This window comes from Sander lucioperca, chromosome 10 (genome assembly GCF_008315115.2).
Source record: "Sander lucioperca isolate FBNREF2018 chromosome 10, SLUC_FBN_1.2, whole genome shotgun sequence".
NCBI classification, from domain to species: Eukaryota; Metazoa; Chordata; class Actinopteri; order Perciformes; family Percidae; genus Sander; species Sander lucioperca.
Genome location: NC_050182.1, coordinates 38,940,579 through 38,962,529, shown reverse-complemented (window position 1 = coordinate 38,962,529; position 21,951 = coordinate 38,940,579). Strand labels below are relative to the sequence as shown.

The 21,951-nt window shown below is 41.3% G+C and overlaps 1 protein-coding gene and 1 long non-coding RNA gene across 2 annotated transcripts in view; one reads left to right on the top strand and one right to left on the bottom strand.

Moving 5' to 3' along the window:
- Positions 1 to 21,951, bottom strand: part of LOC116066626 (oxysterol-binding protein-related protein 10-like) — a 65,994-nt gene that overhangs the window by 18,976 nt on the left and 25,067 nt on the right. Inside the window, exon 6 of the mRNA XM_031322814.2 lies at positions 16,060 to 16,178. Within this exon, the coding sequence (XP_031178674.1) occupies positions 16,060 to 16,178 (119 nt within the window). The remainder of the gene's footprint in view (positions 1 to 16,059; positions 16,179 to 21,951) is intronic.
- On the top strand, positions 18,423 to 20,356 carry LOC116066664. Its single transcript, XR_004109008.2, has 3 exons — positions 18,423 to 18,526; positions 19,303 to 19,456; positions 20,075 to 20,356. It is a non-coding gene; the product is annotated as an uncharacterized LOC116066664 (long non-coding RNA).

Genomic DNA, 21,951 nt, shown 5'->3' with positions numbered 1-21,951 from the left:
GTCTTTAATTTCTCCTGCTTCACTGCAGACGTGTTTAACTAACAATGAGAGAGGACATTGCTGCTTCCCTCTTAATCATTCTCTCTCACTGCACACATGCTCTCCACTCATACAACATCCTCCTCAATGCTCAAACTGTGTGTGTAAGGCACACACCTCTACCCTTCACTTCACTCTATAAAACCATGCATACTCATGGGTCTGTTTTATACTAGAAATGCCAATTATTATGGAATTGTAGGCTACACACATTCACGATTTACACTCCAACAGTTATATAAATAGTATATACAGTATAAATAGTATAGCACCATATTGCACACCATTTTGTTTCTAGTGTGTGTGTGTGTGTGTGTGTGTGTGTGTAATAGTTATTGAGTATGTGCATGTGTGCACGAGGGTATATGTGAACATCTCCCCCCCCCCCCCCCCTCCTAATCCTCCTCACATCCCATGACTGGTCTTTATTCCCAGCGGGCTGATCAGCTGCAGACCAAACACATGACTGTTTCCCACAGTTTTATTTGCAGTTTTTTTTTTTTTTACCGGATCCTGGGACTTTTGGGGATCTTTTGGGGACTTTTTGGGATGTGAGGAGGATTAGGAGGGGGGGGGGGGGGGGGGGATGTTCACATATACCCTCGTGTACACATGCACATACTCAATAACTATTACACACACACACACACACACACACACACACTAGAAACAAAATGGTGTGCAATATGGTGCTATACTATTTATACTGTATATACTATTTATATAACTGTTGGAGTGTAAATCGTGAATGTGTGTAGCCTACAATTCCATAATAATTGGCATTTCTAGTATAAAACAGACCCATGAGTATGCATGGTTTTATAGAGTGAAGTGAAGGGTAGAGGTGTGTGCCTTACACACACAGTTTGAGCATTGAGGAGGATGTTGTATGAGCAGAGACGAAGAGCCATCAAGGACATCTTGGAGGCCGCTGAAAAGGCTTCCCAATGGCTCTGGATCAAGAGGGGTGACCAGTGGCAGAGCAAGCTATCTGGGCCCCCCTGATCATCCCCGGCTGGGTCACCCGCGTGAGGGTGTCTGATGATAAGACCCGAAACACTGTGACCCTGGGTCCATTACTGACCATGTGTCCAGGTTGCACCGACTGTACCTTTATTGCACAGTGGAAACATGAGACTGGAGAAATTTGAAGAGAGACAGAAGATGTGACAGGGCATTCAAACACAGGTCATAAGGTTACATGATTTAGACCTCAGTGTACCTGAGTCCCTGCGTCCACTTTTCCTATGTCTGATGATGAGATATATGTTGATGGTTTTGTGTTATGGTATTTATGTGAAAGAGTATAAATGTTAGGAGAGTGGGATGTTTGAGGAAACCAAAGAAAGATGAGAGACTTCAGTCAACTCCACTCTAATCTCTTGATAATCCCCCCCCCACCCCCCCATCAGATTTATTCAGGTTGAACTATTAATTCCATGTTCACTGTCATGGCAACCCGCAGCTTATAAGATCAACTGACTTTGTCTGCAGATCACCATCTTGTCATGATGAGGACTAATCGGGGTTTCTGATATACTTATCATATAAAGTTCTCTGTTTATAGACACTTAAATATGTGTAAATTGTCTATGTGGGCTTGTGTGGATGAATGTAGAAGTGTGTGTGTGTGTGTGTGTGTGTGTGTAGCTGCTTCATTGCCTTCTTGTTTCTTTCTGGTTTTCATACAAACCATATTCTCACCCACTTTGCCTCACTTCATGGCCTGCAAATAAAAACTATTAGGATAATTGTGTGTGTGTGTGTGTGTGTGTGTGTGTGTGTGTGTGTGTGTGTGTGTGTGTGTGTGTGTGCGTGTGTGCGTGTGTGCTTGTTTAACTATATTCGTGGGGTCCAAAAACTGGGAGTCCAGTATACTTGTGGGGTCCCGACAGCTTTGTGGGGCCAAAATGCTGGACCCCACAACTTTAAAGGGCTGTTTGAGGGTTAAGACTTGGTTATAGGATTAGGGTTAAAATTAGGTTATGGTTAGGGTGAGGGTAAGGGTTAAGGTTAGGCATTTAGTTGTGATGGTTAAGGTTAAGGTTAGGGTAAGAGGCTAGGGAATACATTATGTCAATGACAGGTCCCCACAAAGATAGTGCCACAAACCTGTGTGTGTGTGTGTGTGTGTGTGTCTGTGTGTGTGTCTGTGTGTGTGTGTGTGTGTGTGTGTGTGTGTGTGTGTGCGTGTGTTTGTGTGTGTTAATCTGCTAATGTGACACTGTTTTGCTATGTTTTCACCTCCACAATGTGAGTAACAAACAGCGTGTTATATTGTTATTTAACAATATCAATGACAGATGTGTGTGTTCCATGTTGGCGAGGGTGCACAGAGCACAGTGTCCCTTCCGGCAGCATGAAGCAGGAATCTTTTAAAAGCTCTTTTCCCTGAATAATTCATGAGTGGGCGGTCCTCAGAGAAGAGTGATGAGAGCACTTATGAAGATGGAATATTCTATGTACTAACTGCAGGAGGACAAGAGAGCAGCCTATTCAACACAGAGGTGTCATGGTGGATGGCAGAGCATGTGAGTGGAGTCAAGCGCTGAGAATTTCCTCTCCTTGCTCACAGAGCTGTCTGTTCCCCTCCAGTCTGCTGCTCAAAGTCGCTCCAGACGGCTCCGCTCAATATCGCTATGCGCTCAACGGTCCAGAGGGTCTTCCTACCATGAACATTTCATTTTATTCAGGCTGAGTATAGCAGGAAGGGTGTGCTCCTCAGACATTTTCCTGACTTTCCTTGAGCGAGGCATTTCATTTTCAGGCCAGGCTGGAGTAGAACGACAGTAAAGGTCCAGAGCTGTCGGCTCGGGGCGCCCTTCCATCGGCAACCCCCCCACTCTGACATCTCTCCATTAATGAGAGATTTAATTAGTGTGTAATTAATGAGTATAGGTCCTGTTTGGCATGCATTTGTGTAACGTAACAACAGAGGGAAACAAATGAATTTCCCCTCGTGGATCGATAAAGTACATAATAAAGTATTTTTAGTAGGGCTGTCAAATGATTACATTTTCTTAATCGTGATTAATCGTTGAATTTCTATAGTTAATCGCAATTAATCGCATGTTTTATCACATGATTAAAATTCTATTATTTTGCATTTCAGAATTGTTTTTAAGTACATATTAGCAATGGAAAGCCATTCTTACCAGTGGATCTTGATTGGGAATCAAATGAATGCAAAGAAAGTTACTTTATGAACTTTAAGATTTGTATTTGTTTATTATATATTTAATATAGTCACACATTGAATTTAACAACAACTTTGAATGCACCATGAGGCTATAAATTACCAGTTTCATTGAACTGTGTTCTGCTGTGTCTGTGTTTTTCCGACAACAGCAGCTGCAGATTGTTACATCCCGGTGTCGGAATCCTCTACAGTGAAATACAGTCACACTTTACACCGTTTAGCGTTAGCCGTCAGCATTGTAACCGTGTTTAATCCAGCTACTAGCTAGCGGTAGGCTAACGTTAGCTGCTGTCGAGTATAGTGTTAACTAGCGTCATGTGCAGCGATGTTTCTGTTTCCTGTAACGTCTGTTTCAGAGCATCAGATAGAAGTGCAGACATATCAGTGGCACCAGAATGAGGCAACGAAATCTGCGTTGCTATTCCTGCAGCAGCAGGATGTGTTACGAGGAAGTACGGCAAAATAGTAGCCTGTTAGGCACGACACAAAGCCGAGTGAAGTGAAAATAAATTAATAAATGGTGGCATGCGAGTAATACAATTAAAAAAAATTAACGCATTATGCTCGACCCTTAATCGCATCGCGATTAACACGTTAATGCTGACAGCCCTAATTTTTAGTCTTATTAAGGTTTTTTGCTTGAAAAAAATGTACTTACATTCCAGACGTTACAGGATATACAGGCAGCTGTTGCAACCCCGTTCTGATCGAAGGTTTCAGGTGTCTTACCTCTGACTACAACATCGCACAGTACAACAAACTGCACATACAGCAAGTACAACAGTACTTATAAGAATAAAAATGAAATCTACAGACTTTTTTGTTTTTAAAACATGTACACTACTTGTACACTTCACTGTGCTCATACATGCTGACACAGCGTGTGTGCAGTGTATCCAAACCTGGAGGGGTTCGGACCATACCCAAAAGCTTCAATAAGTAAACTATAAATGTTGTTGTTGTCACCGAGCGCTGGGGAACAAGCCTCCTCTGAATGTCACACTCCACTGCCTCCTGACACACACATCTGCACCACACCTACATGTCATTTAAGAAGGTGTTTCCTGCTTTGATTTCCCTGCTGAGAGACAGACAGCATCTCCCCGATGTTCTGCTCTCCTCTGACAATACCCTGTCTGCAGGCTGCTGTGCAGGAGTGGCGTCTCTGCCCAACATAATGGCAGACTGAGTGGCAAAGCACACGGCAACATTATCCCGGTGATGTACTGTACCGTGTTCAAAAGCTGCTCATCTCATCTGCGCTGCAATGGGCTTACTATACTGATAAATGGACTGTGTCTGATGTGTGTCTACTTATTAGTTACAAAACATTTTAAACTTTTTGTTATCCCATCTATGAGTCATTTGTCATCCTCGTCCATTCATTGAGGGGATCTCGCTTTGAAATGAAGCTACAGCATAAGTTCAGTCAGGAAGACTAATCTTTTGCGAGCACGGGCCTGTAATTTGATTTCTCATGCATCCTGTCATTCACTCCTCGCATACATGCTCACTCATCATTTCCTTGCTGTACTGCTGTCAATTACCTTATCAGCTCTCCTCAGATGCTCACATCAGCTGATCTCATCTATCCAACAGCTCATCCTGTGGCTGCCTCCGTTTAAATAGGATTATCTCTGCATTAAGTACCCTCATGCTGCTGTTGCGCTATTTCAATCTGTTGTCCGCTGTCATTTCAGTGCAATTTCTGACAAATTCTACTACGCTTCGGTTTACAAACGAATAGCTTTTGCTACATTTACGCCTGGCATCCACACTACTCTGGCGTTTCCGAGCCCCAAAAATGGAGAGATTTGGATTTACAGAAACACATGTCATGTTTAGCACTGCACCTGGGTAGGTCTTTACATGTTTCAGTTGTAGCTCCTGCCCGTTCCACATTATCTATCTATAAATTGCAGGAACGTCTGTCTGTCAGTGTGTGTGTGTGTGTGTGGGTGTTATGCGCATATCTCTCGAACCGTTAGTCCGATGGATTTCAAACTTGACAGGTGTCTTGCTACGGGCACGAGTTTGAGTGCAGTGGCAAGTTTGACGTTGTTTGGATTAGAAATGCAAAAAGTATGGTTAAATATATATATCGGTAAAAGAAGCACACATTGGCTTTTGCTGCTCTAGCCGCTGGCCACTCCCCCTCTCACACTGCATGCACGCTGACTGAGCACTAAACCTGTTTGAGTCGTGACTCACTCGGATCTTTCACCCGACTCTTTAAATGAACTCATGAGTCGCTCATACTACACGAGACAACACCGTCTCTCTCTCTCTCTCTCTCTCTGCACGCACGCACACACACACACACACACACACACACACACACACACACACACACACACACAGGTTCTGGTGGTGATTAACGCAGATATGGGCTGTTTAGCGCTCATAACGGGCCAGGTTGGTAGCGCACTGCCATAAGTCCATGACGCTAAGGTCTGATTACTCCACATTTTCATTGTGATATTTTGTGATTACATTATGAATCTGCAACGTTCTCTGTCAAGTAAATACAGTAAGTTAGTAGTAGGGTATACAGGGGAGTTGCATTTGAAATGGTTTGGGGTCCTTCTGTAAGTAATTTTGGGGTAAAATTTGGTTTTGATGAATTCTACAAGCAGCACCACAGGCCAGGCAATCGGCTGTTCCAAACAGGCACATTTTCAACAGGCACTGCACTTGTACTTTTAAAAATCTGACGTAACTGTGAATCTAAAGCTTCCTGTTATGTCTTTTGAAATCATTTTTGCAAGGTCTGATTGGGACCAGGGAGAAACATCTTCTTTTAAGTGCCCATATTATGAAAAAATCACTTTTTCTGGGATTTGGGGTGTTATTTTGTGTCTCTGGTGCTTCCACACACATACACACTTTGAAAAAAAACCCCATCCATGCTATTTTGAGTGAGATACGGGTTTCTGAATGTGTCCTGCCTTCAGTCTCCGGATGAGCTGTTCAAAATCTGCACGGCTTTCTACGTAACTAGCCGAGACGAGGTGGCTAGGGGGCTAACCGTTAGCATGCTAGCTCGTTCTCAATGGCAAAACACTGCTACAACACACATGAATTCACGCTAATCTACAAAATAAATTGTATAGAACTACTTACATTTCCCTGTTCTGCAGGTATTCCACGCAAAGTTGGAAGTGCGCCCTCGTTAAGAAGAAGTCTCCCAGCTAATCCTGCCTTGTACTGACCGACGTTGGAGAAACAGCTAGTAAGTAAGTAAGTAAAGTTTATTTATATAGCACATTTCACAGATAAAAAAATCACAAAGTGCTTCACAATAAAATGTAATACAGTACAACAAATTAAAATACAAGAAAATTAAATACAAATAGAAAACATATCAAACAACCATAAGAAACCCTTGACTAACTAAAATCCTGCTTGAAGAGCAGAGTCTTCAGTTGCTTTTTAAAAGAGTCAACAGAATTCACACAACGCAGAAAGGGAGGCAAAGCATTCCACAGCCTAGGCTCCACTGCCTGGAGAGATCGCTCCCCTCTAGTTTTCAAATGAGTGCGGGGAACCACTAATAGCCTCTGACCTAATGACCTCAGACTCCGGGTGGGAGTATGAAGCTGTATCAAGTCAGAGATGTAGGTAGGAACTTGACCATGCAGGGCTCTAAAAGTAAGGACCAGGATTTTAAATTGAATTCTATACTGGACTGGTAACCAGTGAAGTGCTGCTAAAACAGGCGTGATGTGTGCTCTTTTGTTAATGTGAGTTAAAAGGCTTGCAGCCAAGTTCTGAACAGCCTGGAGATGGTAAAGCTCCTTCTTACTCAAACAGGTAAAAAGACTGTTGCAGTAATCTAAACGAGAGGAAATTAAAGCATGAACGATCATCTTCAACTCACCCTTAGTCACAAAAGTTCTTAATTTGGAAATATTTCTCAGTTGAAAGAAACAGTTTCTAGTTTTCTAGAGTGGAGCTCCAAGGACAAAGCTGAATCAAAAACAACACCTAAGCTCTTGAGGCTCAGCTGGACAGACGGGCCTAAGTCACCAATATGCTGCTTTATATGAGGGATTTTATTTCACCTTCAGGGACGATAATTAGTGTTTCTGTTTTATCTGAATTGAGAAGCAAAACATTGTCACATAACCACTGCTTGATACTGGTCAAGCAGTTGATTAAAGAAGACAGTTTATAGAACTCAGTTTCCTTAAACGAGCAGTACAGTTGGATATCTTCCGCACACAGATGGTAAGATATGTCGCTAAATTGACTAATTATCTGTCCTAGAGGAAATATGTACACGAGGAACAGAATAGGTCCTAAGACAGAACCCTGAGGTACCCCACACGACAACTCTGCAGTTTCAGACATGATCTGATTCACATAAACACTAAAATTTCTACCAGAAAGTTAGGATGAAAACAATTTTAAAACTGATCCAGACATCCCAACCAGATCACAAAGTCTATTGATCATGATATCATGATCAATAGTGTCAAAAGCAGATGAAATGTCCAATAGGACCAACACTGTATATTCCTTAGAGTCAGCTGACATCATAATATCACTGGAAACTTTGAGTAATGCAGTTTCCGTAGAGTGCTTTTTACGGAAACCAGACTGAAATTTGTCAAACAACTCATGATTCTCTAGGAAAAGGGTGATTTGCTCAGCTACAACTTTTTCTAGAATTTTTTACATGAATGGAAGTTTTGATATTGGCCTGTAGCTTTTAGGTTGTAGCTTTTAGGTTATAGCGGATCCAAACTAGGTTTTTTAGTACAGGTTTAACAACAGCATGTTTAAAAAACACTAGGGACGACACCAGTTAAAAGTGAAGTTTTAAGCATCTCAATAATACAGGGGCCAATGGAGTCAAAAGCTTGTACAAATAGCACAGTGCGGACAACATCCATAGGACAAGATGAGGGTTTCAAAGTATGTAGCATAGAGGTGATGTCATGTAATGTCACAGGTATAAAAGTGGACCAACAATGAGCGGGAGACAAGTCACCGGCAGAGATCTGAGAAAGTGAGGGTGAGATATTTGCCCTAACATCTCTGATTTTATTTACAAAGAAGTGGAGGAATTCATTACAGTCAGATTTAGATGACACAGTTTCTTGAGGGCCAGAAGGAGAAACTATTTAATTAATGGTGTCAAATAAGATTCTGGAATTGTGCTTATTTGAGGATATAAGCTGAGAAAAGAAGCAAGTTCTCGCTTTTCTCAGCATCTCGTTTAAGGTAACCCTTAGTTCTTTAAGGTGAAGCCTATGAACCTCGAGTTTAGAAGATTTCCAAAGACGTTCCACTTTTCTACAATTTCTCCTAAAACTCTGGATTGCTTCATCATTCAAGGACAATGTTTTTTTATGGGAGAGAGTGCTAGCTTTAACTGGTGCTACTTTATCTAAAATTGATAAACACTGACCATTAAAATACTTGATAAACACATCTACATCACTGCATTCCATCAGTGAACATGGGTCGAACAGGGCAGAGAACTTCTCAGAAGCATCTTGATTAATAATCTGCCTTTGGGTCCTAATCCTCAGGGGCGGAGGATCTCGAGGAAAGTTAATGTTGAAAAACACACAGCTATGATCACTCACATGTACATCTTCCACACGTGCATTTACTATGTCTGGACCAAGAGAGAAGACAAGGTCCAGGGTGTGACCCTTAATGTGTGTGGGTCCAGTAACATGCTGAATAAAATTAAAAGAGTCTGTGATAGAAAGGAGATCAGCAGCTGTGTTACATGTAGAATCATCAATATGCAGGTTAAAGTCCCCGATAATTAAAACCTTCTCAAGTTTGATGATAGATGATAAAAAGTCAGTAAAATCAGTAAGAAAGACACCTGCCGGGCCAGGAGGGCGGTAAATTAACACACTGTAAAAAGAGTTAAAAGAACCTACTTTGAGCATCTGTGATTCAAAAGAGGAAAAACTTTCAGAGCTTATCACTCTACATATGAATCTGTCACGATGCACAACAGCAAGCCCACCACCGCAGCGTGCCATTCGGAGGTGTCCCAGTAACAGAGCAGCCAACAGGACAGAGCTCGTTTAAGTGAACAAACTCATTTTCCCTTTGCCAAGTTTCCATAAGGAACATAAAATCCATATTCTCAGTGGTAAAAAGCTCGTTAAGAATGCAAGTTTTGTTAGAAATGGAACGGGTATTGAGCAAGGCAAACTGGAGTGATGATGGCAGACCGGCATCCTCAACAGCTGATTGTGTCCATTGTACACAGAGTCTAATACTGCACAGATATCTCAGCAAATCCATTGTGCGCACAATGTGGGATCATGGTTAATACTGCAGAAATTAAATTGTGCTCTTGGAATGTCCATGGGATTCAGGGCCCCATTAAACGTAAAAAGATTCTTAATTACTTGAAAAAGAGAAAGTACAGATTGCATTGCTACAAGAGACTCATCTATATGACAATGAACATCTAAAGTTAAAAAGAGAGTGGGTGGGCCAGATTTACTATTCGTCTTTCACAAGTAAGAGCAGGGGTGTAGCCATCCTAGTTCATAAATCTCTGCCTTTGACAGAGGTGGAAGTGAGGGCTGACACATCAGGCAGATTCACATTCTTATGGTGTTGTTTGAAGATTAAACCATGTAAACCTATTCTGATACAATCTCAAATTACAATTATGAACCTGAAAATTAGCATAATATGGTCACTTTAATGCTGCACCTCACCTCAAATAGACGTCAGCTATCAGATCAATGTTGTGGACCCAAAAGATGAAAGATTTCCTTCTGAAATGCTACGTCCCACAAAACACAAGTATTACATGTAATTAATTACCTGTGTTTAAAAACTGGTTATATATATATATTTTAATAGCTTAAATTAATTCATAAAACCAAACTAAATGATGGATGAAGAGAGAGCTGCCATGATCATGCACAGACTTGTGCTAGGTGGCGCCCCCTGGTGTTGTAAAGAAATACTGTATTAGAGATGAAAGGAGGATAAAAGAGAGATGGAGGCACTTTGAGCTACTCACACACACACACACACACACACACACACACACACACACACACCACACACACACACACACACACACCTCTCTCATTATGTAAGGGTCTACTATCTAGGTGTTATAAAGTACTGTCCTGGTCCCTCTAAGTGATATTTACGGCTCAGATAATGGTGCTGGCAGAGTACTGTACAGCTGTTCTATACTGCTCTGGTCCTCCACAGAAGGAAATCACAGAGACGGAGAGATGCAACAGCAGTGAGGGCCAGCAGTCCTCTCTGTTTCACCAGGAGCTGCATGAGTGGAGTGGCTGGTTTATGATTTTTAGATATAGGTCAGGTTTAACTTATATCTGTAGGGTATATATTGGCTGTCGAAGACGATGGCGCCGGGGACGGCTGATGGTTGCCGTGTCTCTATTATTTTTTTGCAACATGCACACCGCCAAAGAGAGTCATACAATATGAAAGAGAACAATTCACAAAAAGGAAAAACGAAATCATGGCACTTAAGGTTGGTTACAAAAAGTGATAAAAAGGCAGTCCCTCCAGAAAAACGCGATTATGCGATCGCATAATTCAATGCATAATCAGCCAAAGTCCGCATATTTATGCTGGGGCCGCATTTTTTCAAATACGCCGCACTTTCACCGCATAAATTGCCGATTTTCGCGCAAAATATGCGGGGCTTGCATGATTTCATAATCCCCGCATTTTCGTTGCAAAAAAAGTCACATATATCTTAGCAGAAAGTTGAAAAATGTTGTGTTTACTTCACACAAGAGCAGCCATTTTCCCCTGTTGCCATGGGAACGTTATTAAGTGACGTAATTATGCGACGTGAACATCATCGAAAAGCTGCAAACCCCGCGATGAAGCCATGATTAAACCGCAATTTTTGCAAGTTCCCGCAATTTCATCGCATAAAATTGCATAAATATCCGCATATTCCATCGCATTTTTTAAGAAAACGTGCCGCATAATTAAGGATTTTTGCCCGCAACAATCACAAAAAAACATGAAAAGCATTTTTCTGGAAGGACTGAAAAGGCCTTTAATAAATAGGGCAAGACATTAAAAATACACTAATGCATGTCGGCTTGAGCCTTGAGCACGGGTGGTAAAAAGCATGCCAGAAGCGCTCCTGCCACTTCTTCCTTTTATGAAAGAGAACAACTTCTGCAAATCAGATCGTTGGTAGACAGCTCTTTTTCACCATGACCAACAAACAATGGGGAATTTTCATGGCTGGGATTACCTGTTGCCGTACGTGGAGAATACAGGAGATGAAGGAAACGAGGGTCGCGGGTGGGGGTCTTAGCCAATCTGACGAAACATGAAAACCTGACTCCTCTGCCAAGTATTCTCCTAGCAAATGTCCAGTCACTGGATAATAAGCTAGATGAGTTAAGGGGCAGGGTGGCTTTTCAACGGGACATTAGAGATGCAGTAGGTAAGACTTATAAAACTAACTTTCTGTCATATTTGCTGAAACTGACCCTATGTTCCAGTAGAACTACATGAAGCAGGTCATTTTAAAAAACTCGACAGCATGTAGTGAGATTTGCAAAAATCCACAGCTCCCTGTTCAGATGCACCAATCAGGGCCACGGGGGTGTCTAACTCAATCACTGCTCATGCACACGCATTCATTCTCCCTTGTGGGGGGAGGGTCTTAGGAGACCGTTTTGGGCTTTAGCGGAAAGGGGTGAGGGACTGAGAAGTTGCTGATGTTCAAATGTTTTGGCTAAGTCCTGGATCTTCTCAATCCTACCTACAGCACCTTTAACAACTGCAACTTTCTGGTTTTCAGGGAGACTTGGCTCAACCCCGGACTCAGCCAACGTTCCACAGGAGCTCTCCATTCACCCCCAGGACCGGACCAAATTATCGGGGAAGAGCAGGGGGGGAGTCATACATCATGGAATGTACATTCCACCACACGCTGACACCAACAGAGCCCTGAAAGAGCTGTATGAAGTGATCAACAGGAAGGAGGAATGTCCTGCTAAGATACCATCAACACATTAGCTGTGCTACGTGAGGAGGTAACAATCGCGACCATGTTTCTCAGAACAACAGTCAGGGTCAGAACATTTAGCCAGGGTCTTCAAGTCAACCCTTCAACACCTTAAGATCTTTGCTGGAACACCCTAAAGACAGGGGGGACTGCCGGGGTAAGCTCAAGAGAGCATCTTTAAACAGAGACAGGAGTTACCATCTGCCCCCCCCATGACAGATGTCCCATACTTCACACATGATGACACCTGAGCCAACTTGAGATCCAGAAAAAGACAGTATCCATGCGATAAGATTTTTTTTTTTAAAAGTCAAATTTCCAGCACAAAGAATAAACTTTTATCATCACATATTGTGTGACTGTGTTTCAGTTTGATGACACTGAATCTAAGTTGATGAGAAAGGTAATTATTGAGCCAGAAGAAGGTCTTGCTGCATGAAATGAATGAATGCTATGTGATGTCAGTCAGAGATGGTGAGGGGGGGGGGTCAACAGAAATAACCCAGCTGTCACTCTGCTGACACAGTGGCAACACACAAAGGACCATGGGAAATTTACAGGATGGAAACTGTGACACAAACTGTGACACTTTGTATCTTGCTAGTTGTGATGCCACAGACAATTTGTACCAGTACAATGTTATTTGTCTCAGTGGTCTTGCTATATCTTTGCTAGCCATATTTACAGTTCTTCAGGTGTCCTTACCACAAGCTGAAAAACTACAAGCAATAACATGCAATAAAACTTTTAGAGAGCAGTGCTATGTGACATTGTTTCCTTTTGAGATACAGACCTTACACAGATTTCATAGAGATACATAATAGTCAATATTTGTTGCTTACAGTCACAAAAGGTCCATAAGTACAAAGACAGTTGCTGTCGCTCCGCCTTGGCACCCAATAGCAAAGCCCGTTAGAGGGCTAGGTACATATTCATAGAACTAGAGTTACATCCAGTAACTAGGGCTGTATCCAACAATTCTTTCAACCAGGGTCCCCCACCCTTTTATGCACCGCAGACCGATTTAAAATTAACGATATTCTTGTGGACCAGCCGACAAAAAGAGGGGGTTTAAATCACTAAACACATATTGCATATCGTCACCTTCCTAAAATAATTGCCTAAGTCATTTTTTGACAAAAAGTATTTTTTTGCCTAAATCATCTCCTCATGGTGCTGGCCACCTCTGGTAAAATTGCCTACATCCTCAGTTGAACAGGTCTTGTGATTCCACACCTTTAGTTTAATGGCCTAAGTCAAGCGTGTGACTTAGGCCATTTAGTTTTTTGTGTTTTCTGAAAAACCTGAAAAAATGACTTAGGCCATTATTTTAGGAAGGTGACAATATTTTCCTTGCATCAACATATAAAAATGTTGCAACTCACCAATGGGTTAGGCAGCTTCCCTGCAACAAGACGTTCCCACTGAGGGGTGATGGGAGACAGCGACACCTGAAGCCTGTTCCTTACGTCTGCATTTTAGTTTTCGTTGCATTCATTTCAGAAAACCCAACTCTGCATATGATGTTAGAAATGGAAGCAACTTTTTCAGGGCTTTTGTGGCTATCTCAGAAGATTCAGCCTTGACTTTGATCCCGAATGCTGTCAGAAATGCAACTTTGCTGCAACACGCACACGCAGGTCAGCGGGTGATGACCTTGCGCGTGTGACAGGGGATGGGAAAAGTGCAGCACAGACAGACTGAGGCAAGTTCAATGTTATGACCTTATATATTTTAGCCGATAACGCTATGTTGATTATTCAAGTTTTATTTATTTATTTAATCATTTATTTCCAAATCATATGGTTTCCTCGTGGCCTGGCAGCAAGTACATTAACAAAAGCAAGTTATAATGAGTCAAAACAAGTCAACATTGACTTTTGCTTTCACATGGGACACAAACAGCGGTCTGCTGGGTGAAAGTCCTGTGTTTGTTTGACCCATCCCTCCTCCCTACACAGATTTTGTCGCTCTTTAAACTACGCTGCCTGACTTCCACCTTAGCAACAGCCCTGCACGTCCTGGCTCACGATCACGTTATATGAGAATTATACTGAATTACTTTTCTTCGGTATAAGATGAACAGTGAATGAGAACAGCATGGCTATTTTGATAAGACATTTACAGTTTGCATTTGGCTTCTTTTGACCTTGACATTCTAATTTCAACACAAACTTTCACAGGGCAGAACTGCCCTGCGCTTCCATGTTACTACACTTCCGGTTTGCTCTTGCCTTTCATACTGATACATATAAATACAAACCCTCTAGCTCACCCAAAAAGAGTGTTCGCCCCATGGAGGCTGAGTCCTTTGCAGCGGCGCAGGTTCAAATCTGACCTGCTGCCTTTTGCTGCGTGTCATCCCCCATCTCTCCCCCTTTTCTGTCTATCCATTATCACTGTCTAATGATAAAGGGAATAGCCCCAAAAAAAATCTTAAAAAAAAAAAAAATACAAACCCAACTGGAACCACATTGACAGCATGCACACTGGCATTATTGTGCAGAGACATAAAAGAAACGTGGATACCCAAAATACAACCATTTTGCAGTTTTTGTAAAAAATCATATTGAGCATCTTGAATTACATTAATACAGACAGTGTTAGGAAACAGATGGATACAGAAGGACCTATTGAGAAAGAAGAGTAAAAAGAGAGGCAGAGAGGATAACAGACATCAATACTTCACTAAGGCCATCTCTGGTCCAGAACTAGGAGTGACAGAAGGGAGGGAGAGGAAAGAGAAGAAGAAAGAGAGAATATAATTCCGGAGTGAGAGGAGCCGGAGTGTCGCAGAGAGACAAAATTACAGGACTTCCAGCTGTACAAATTGGGATGAGGATCAGTGTTCAAAGTGAACCAGTACTCGCTGGCATACAGTACCAGCACTTCTACATTTCACTTATGTGCATACCGTGAGCTTTTACTGTGGACCGTTACCTTTGACAAGCTGCCAGTACTCTTTTCTGCCTTCTCCCAACCTGATTCTCTGGGCGATACATGATAATCCTGATTAAACTACAAAACCCTGAGTGCACTTAGTGATGCAACTTTACACTTCTGTCTGCCTGCTTTTTTCTGTCTGCAAGCGACAGGAACATCCACAGCCTGTTACGAAAGTGTTAGCCTGGCTCAAAAAGAGCAACACAAAGAGAACAAGAGTCAGACAATGAACAGAGTCTTGTGAGTCAAATCCTACCCATCAACCACTGAATGGAGACAGGTTGAAATGAGACGCTTTTGCACACAAACGCACTGCTAGCATGGAAAAGCATGTTGATGTATCATAAAAAAGCGTCTTGGGCTACCGTTACTGCAGTCAGCTATGACGTGAACAATCAGTCAAGATGAACTACTGGCTCATTGTCAAAGAAAAAACGGCTTTGGGGACAAAGTAGGTTGTAAACTGCTCAGAAATACTGAGGCTGAGTGGAGTGGGTGCTTCATTTCTGCTTGTGGTACTGACAAGGCTAGACAACAACACTGATTGTATAAGAAATCAAATCAAGAAACACAGAGACGTCACGTAAAAGCAGCAGAGATCGAAAAGATGGCATCACACAATTAAATTAACAGGATCATTTAAATAATGCAGTAAGAGTATTACGAACTGCCACAAAATCAGCAAGCATGGCCATCCAGATATGCCAACTGATGTGAGCAGGGGCCAATGGGTCAAGCAACAACAAAAAACAAGTGAGAATTGCACAGTGAGTTGAGAATGATGGTACCACTGTACTGTAGGTTGTGTGATGCAAAATAAGCATAATGAACAAGGAGGTGTATAATAAAGAAATGTGGTTTGGATTACCTCAGAAGGATCCTTGTGTGTTTGAATGGAAGATGGCCAGGAAGAGGAGGAGAGAGGTGTTTGTGCACCATTTTTCACCTGCTTCTCAGAAATCGATCTGGAGCGTCCAGTGGAACTATCTGGAGGGAAAGGAAAAATCAAAAGCATCGCCATCAACACAATTACACTGTTAGACTTAGCTGTAATTTCTACAGTTACTTACCACAAAATGCCCAGTAAAATACCATCATTTTATTTTCTGGTTCATTACTGTAATATGCATTGCATTATGGGTAATAACATTTAATTTACAGTAATTTATTGTATATTTTGAATTTGCGGTAGTCTGCTGTAAAACAACAGCAGTAGTGCTACTGTAGTTGAATAAGACAGACTTAAATAAAATTGTTAGTTAATGTTATAGAAGCATAGAAATGAAATGGAAAAATAAAATATCACTATTTGTTATGCTTTTAGCAGTGAAGATAATTAAAAAATGTGACGTGTTTTTCAGCAGTGTAAATCATTTATTGAGAGAAACAAGAAAGGCATTACGGATATAAATGCTTGACCGCCAGATTTGAACTCTGACCTCACGACTTCAAAAGAGTAGCGCGTAGAGACTTCAAGGCGTTGAAAGGAGTACCGGGAAGAGACTTCAAAGGAGTACCGCCCGGTTTGGTCTGTGGGCACCAGAGTCCGGTCACACACACTCGTCGAAGAGAGCTGGAGCAGCGTTAAGGTAAGACCAATCTTTGCTAATTCTGTGACATTAAAATCTGCTCACAAGCCTTCGCAAGCAGCGACGTTAGGTTTAGTTTACCGACCTGCGTCATAGCTAGGCAAGCAAACAGTTTGACTAGTTTCATTTTCTCCATGGTGAGGATTAGCTGTAATGACGTTCGGTAAGCTAACACAACTCGTTTTACACGCGCTGTTCAGGACATCTTTTTCACTTGTCAGACCACCATTATCTTTGAATTAAAACGTAACCCATATTCTGGAAGTTTAAGGTGAGTAACTGCTAGCTTTTTAGCTTGCTGTTGCCGCATTTTGGCTAACATTACCTCCGCTTATGCTGATGTTGAGTCTGTGGGTTGGTCTGTGCGTTTATATTAACCTAACATTAGTGGAGGTAAAGTTACCATTAAACCGTTACCTCTACAGTTGCCCATCTAGTTTTAATAGCATCTAATGTTAACATTACATCTTTAAAAAAAAACACCCACTCTAAAAGTTATGTCGGGTGACAGGGAAGACGTCTTTAAGTAACGTTAACGTGGAGCATTTGTGGATAGCATTTTTTTCCCCTCGGCTTCAGAGTTTGGCCACTTAAAACCATCAAGATGTCCAGCAAAAATTAGCCTCAGTGCCCAACTTTACAGTAGTATTATAGCATTCTGTAATGTGATATTTCATTGAATTCATCTTTTCTAGTTTATGAGACCTAAGCCAAAGATTGTGTAACTCAAAGAATATGGTGTTAGGAGTTGAGTGTATAGCTACCATGGTTTATGCGGGAAAAGAAAAGTAAAATGTATTTATTTCCCTCGCAGCTTAACCTTAAATTCGACCGATCGTTAAACAAGTGATTTAAGGACTCTTTATAATGGCTTTAAGTTTTTCTTGACAAAATAGTGTTGTTGTTAGCTATCTAGCTATCTATTACGTGATTAACTTGTAATGCATCTCATAGCATTCTGTGTTATTCTAACAATATAAGAGTTACCTACATTATACTGGTTCCCTGCATACTAATGCATGGAATGCATTTTTTTTTATCTAGTTGTAATTGTGTTTTATAACCCCGAGCATGCACTTAAAAATAATAATTTTCATCATTTCATATGTAGAACAACAACCAGTGACTGGAAACTGTGAGAGACAACTGAGAGAGACAGGAGGAAGAAGAAAGCTGGACATGAAGGTCTGACCCTGTGACCCAAAGGAGCACATGGTCCCTCATCACTTGCTGAGCCACCAGGCAATGAACTTCAAGAGCAAGACGACCAAATCTCCATCTTTACAGATGTAATAGCACATTCTTTGTTAAGTTCTTACAGCCTCACTATCAGTTCAGCATTTTTTATTTAAACAGAAATTACTTCCAATATGTGAGATGCTTTTCTTTTTTGGTTTGCAGTCAACTTCGACCAAGATTTCCATTAAGCAGGAGGTGACATTGCCCACCACACCAAGGGTGATCATGCTAGGTATGAGAAATAGTTTGAAGAAGAGGAGGATGTTTTATTAGCAATGTATTTTGGTATTCTGTGACACACTACAATTAAGATGAGATGTTTGTTTGTTCTTTAGGAAGAAGTTTGATGTCTTCCACCCATTGGATGGTCAGCATTGAGGGGAAGGTCCTCTTTGCTAACCAACTTAATGACTTCGCCAGTGCTTTTCTCGTCTACTTTGGCTCCTTTTATGCGTTCAATCTTGAATATCAAGAGTCAGCATCTACTACACTGGAGTTGGTACAGAGGTAAGTAATTATCTGCATAAAGCATTTAATAGGTAATGGTACATATTTGGACTGTATGAACACTCCATACACTTACTGACAAAGAGAAAACAACTGAGAAAAAGAATTGGGTATAGAGCCCTATTACTGTGGTAACACACTGGGCACGTAAGCGTTGCGCATAGCTGCGTAGCGCAGCTATTTTTATTTCAGCGCCTATGTCATCCAATCTATCCGTTCATACTGGTCACGGAGCGGCCACTTCGGCCCGCGAGCTGCAGTAATCATTTTGTGTCATTCGGAGAATGTGTCAAGCAAGGCAGTTAATCACATACAGGAAGACCACAGTAGGTTCATGAGGATTTGGGCTGCCTTGACTTCTCACAGCGAGACACGCGATCAGGCACAAGGAGGGAGAGACCGATGGACGGACAGAGAGAGTGACACACACAGACATATACTGTATATAGGCTACAATTACCACAGTTTCCCCCACTCATCCTGTCTCTTTCTATTGGAGAGAGAGAGGGCCGAGAGACGAAGGATGGCTTTGTGACTGGCACGGAGAAAAATGCGTCCGGTATGAATGGCCAAGTGCGCGATCAGGCATGTATCTATGCTTCATGGGCTATACGCTACGCATACGTGCCCGGTGTGTTTTTGCTGTGACTTTCTGAACCGAACGTGCTCGCTGGCCGGTTTTCTTCCATACATACTGTATATTTAAAGGGGATAAATGGCTGTATTTAAAGATGACTGATGTTGATTATTATGAAAATTTAAAACCTCTTCTTAAGGATCAACCCAGATGAGGGCACCAAGTGCATGGCCAAAGTGGGTACAAGCTGCAAGACGGGAGGAGTTGTCCAATGAAAGGTGACAAGCATCAGCTCCCAAGTCACCACCTTCCTCCAACGGCTCACCAAGTTTGAGTGGAAGACATCAAACTAGGTAAGCATTTTCTTGTGTGATGTAATATAGTTAACATCAGAAAAATGATTACACAGTATGATGAACAGTGCGGCTACGTACCCTGCCTGCTCCAACATCGACAGAACTAAATGCACCGGCATCCTGTATTTACCACTTGTGTCAGCATTGGTCACAGTTACTCAGCAAAAGTTACATAGTGTTGTTTTAATTTTAGTTAACGTTTTCATATGTTTTTTTGTCTAAGTGACTGATAAGAACAACAATCCTTTAGGATATACTGTGGTAAATTTTGCAATTTATTTTATTTCTACTTTTCATGTTTATACAGATGTTTGAGAGGATTTATGGTCATAAAGATATGCCTTAAAGACATTTAATATGTGTATGAATTCTGAAATTACAAAATTAATCAAACAGGGAAAACATTTTTTTAACCGTGCTGGGACAGACAGACAGCAAAAGAAAGAAAAAAGACCTTATGAATTATCTGGGGAGGAAAAACCCTGTAAACTACTACTACTGATGACTGATGTGTTATTTTTTTATACTGTCATATTCTATGTTTTTGCAGAAATTGTAAGTCTGTTAACAATTTAGATGAGATAAACTCATGACCTTTCTCTGCTTCCCATACAGTCCAGGACGGACCACCCCAGCAGATGTGGATCAGCAAGCAGGAGTACCATGGGTCCGGCCTCTTCATCGTACTTCACAAATGCTTCTAAACAGACTGTTCCTCCTTCCCCTCCCCAACCAAATGCCCAACAACTTCATCTATGTGGTAAACAACCACACCACATTTTTCATACATACTCAGAATAAAAAAAAATTAAAAAAAAACAACTGCCAAGATAAAGGATGAACTGATGTTTTGGCTAGGTTATTCAGTGTTCTGCAGTTCCATCTGGGGATTTAAAAGTGTACATTTTGTTTTCTTTGAGTCAATTCAAATGGTAACTGCATTGTTCAGACTGCCCATTGTTTGGCACATACTTACAAATGGTTGTAGTATCGCTTGTATGTTTTCTTTTTTTTTTTTGCACTTTCAGACTTAAAATCATCTTGGGTTGGTATTTGTACCTGTATAATACAAAAATAAAAATGTATTACTTTTGTACATGGACTAAAGTCAATTATTTGTACTACCAATGCCAAATAGTGTAATATACTATGAACCACAATTACAGTAAAACTATAATACATCATGACAATTACAGTATAATTTAGCAAATTGTAATTACAGTAAAATTACTGTAAGGTTATTATACTGTAAAACTAAGTTACAGTAAGGGTATTATACTGTAAAACTAAGTTACAGTAAGGTTATTATACTGTAAAACTAAGTTACAGTAAGATTATACTGTAAAACTAAGTTACAGTAAGGTTATTATACTGTACAATGGAAATGCGGTAAGGGCATCATACTGTAAAAACATGTACAGTTATGGTACTGTAATGGGGTAGTTACAGTAACTCCGCATATTTACAATAAAAAGTCTAACAGTGTATTTATACGTTAAATTATAACAATGTATGACCTCCGGTGGGGCTGGATAAAAGCAAATGTGTTCGAGGTGCAAAACATTCACATTTTGGAGAGCAGGGATGTACACAGGACATTTCACAGCTGCTGCCTTTTGCTTTTAGATATTTCTTGTGCACAACAAGCTTTGCCTGATACTGGTGCTAGAGGAAAAGTCTGGGATCAGCAAACCGTCTTCTGGGGACCATAAAAAAAACATGACATCATTGATGGAAGTACTTACTACTAGTTTTAGGCCCCGTTTACACAAATACGCTCACGGGTGAAAACGACAAAATATTTTATCAGATGTGCCTTTCGTTTAGACGGCGACGGCATTTTTGGGGCTTAAAAACGCAAAAAAGTGAAACCACCCTCCAGAGTGGAAATCTTAAAAAAGCTCCACCGTTGCGTTACCGTCTAAAGGTAAAAACGCACTGTGCGAGTGTGTGTGTGTGTGCCGCGTGTGCGTCTGTTTGTGCCGCGTGTGCATCTGTGTGTGCATTGTTTGGAGCAATAACTCCACCTCCTCGTCTGTCCAGACAAAATTGTCAGCTTTTGTTGTTCGCTTCGCGCTACTAGGGAGAGGAGAGGAAGAGAGGAGGAAGAGGAGAGGGAGACAAGTAGAAGGAAGGTTCCCTAACCCTAACCCTTGGTGGATCGCATTTCACACACTTTTGCGTCAACATATGCACGCAGATTCCCCCACCCCCCATCGCTTGTCTAAACGCGGAATAAAAAGTGAGAACGCAACGGCACTTTTGCGTTTTCTATTCAGATCGTTTCCGTCTAAACATAGCCTTAGACCAAAGGATTGGTCAAGAACACATTTCAACTTGAGGTCCTACTAAAAAGATCGAGGATTACAAAAATCAAAAAGAATCATCCTTTGGGGACCATAAACATCCACAGACAAGTTTCTGTCAGTCTGTCAAGTAGTAGTCTGGTGCAACAGCAGTACGAAAAAAGCCTAACAGTCATGAAAACAATA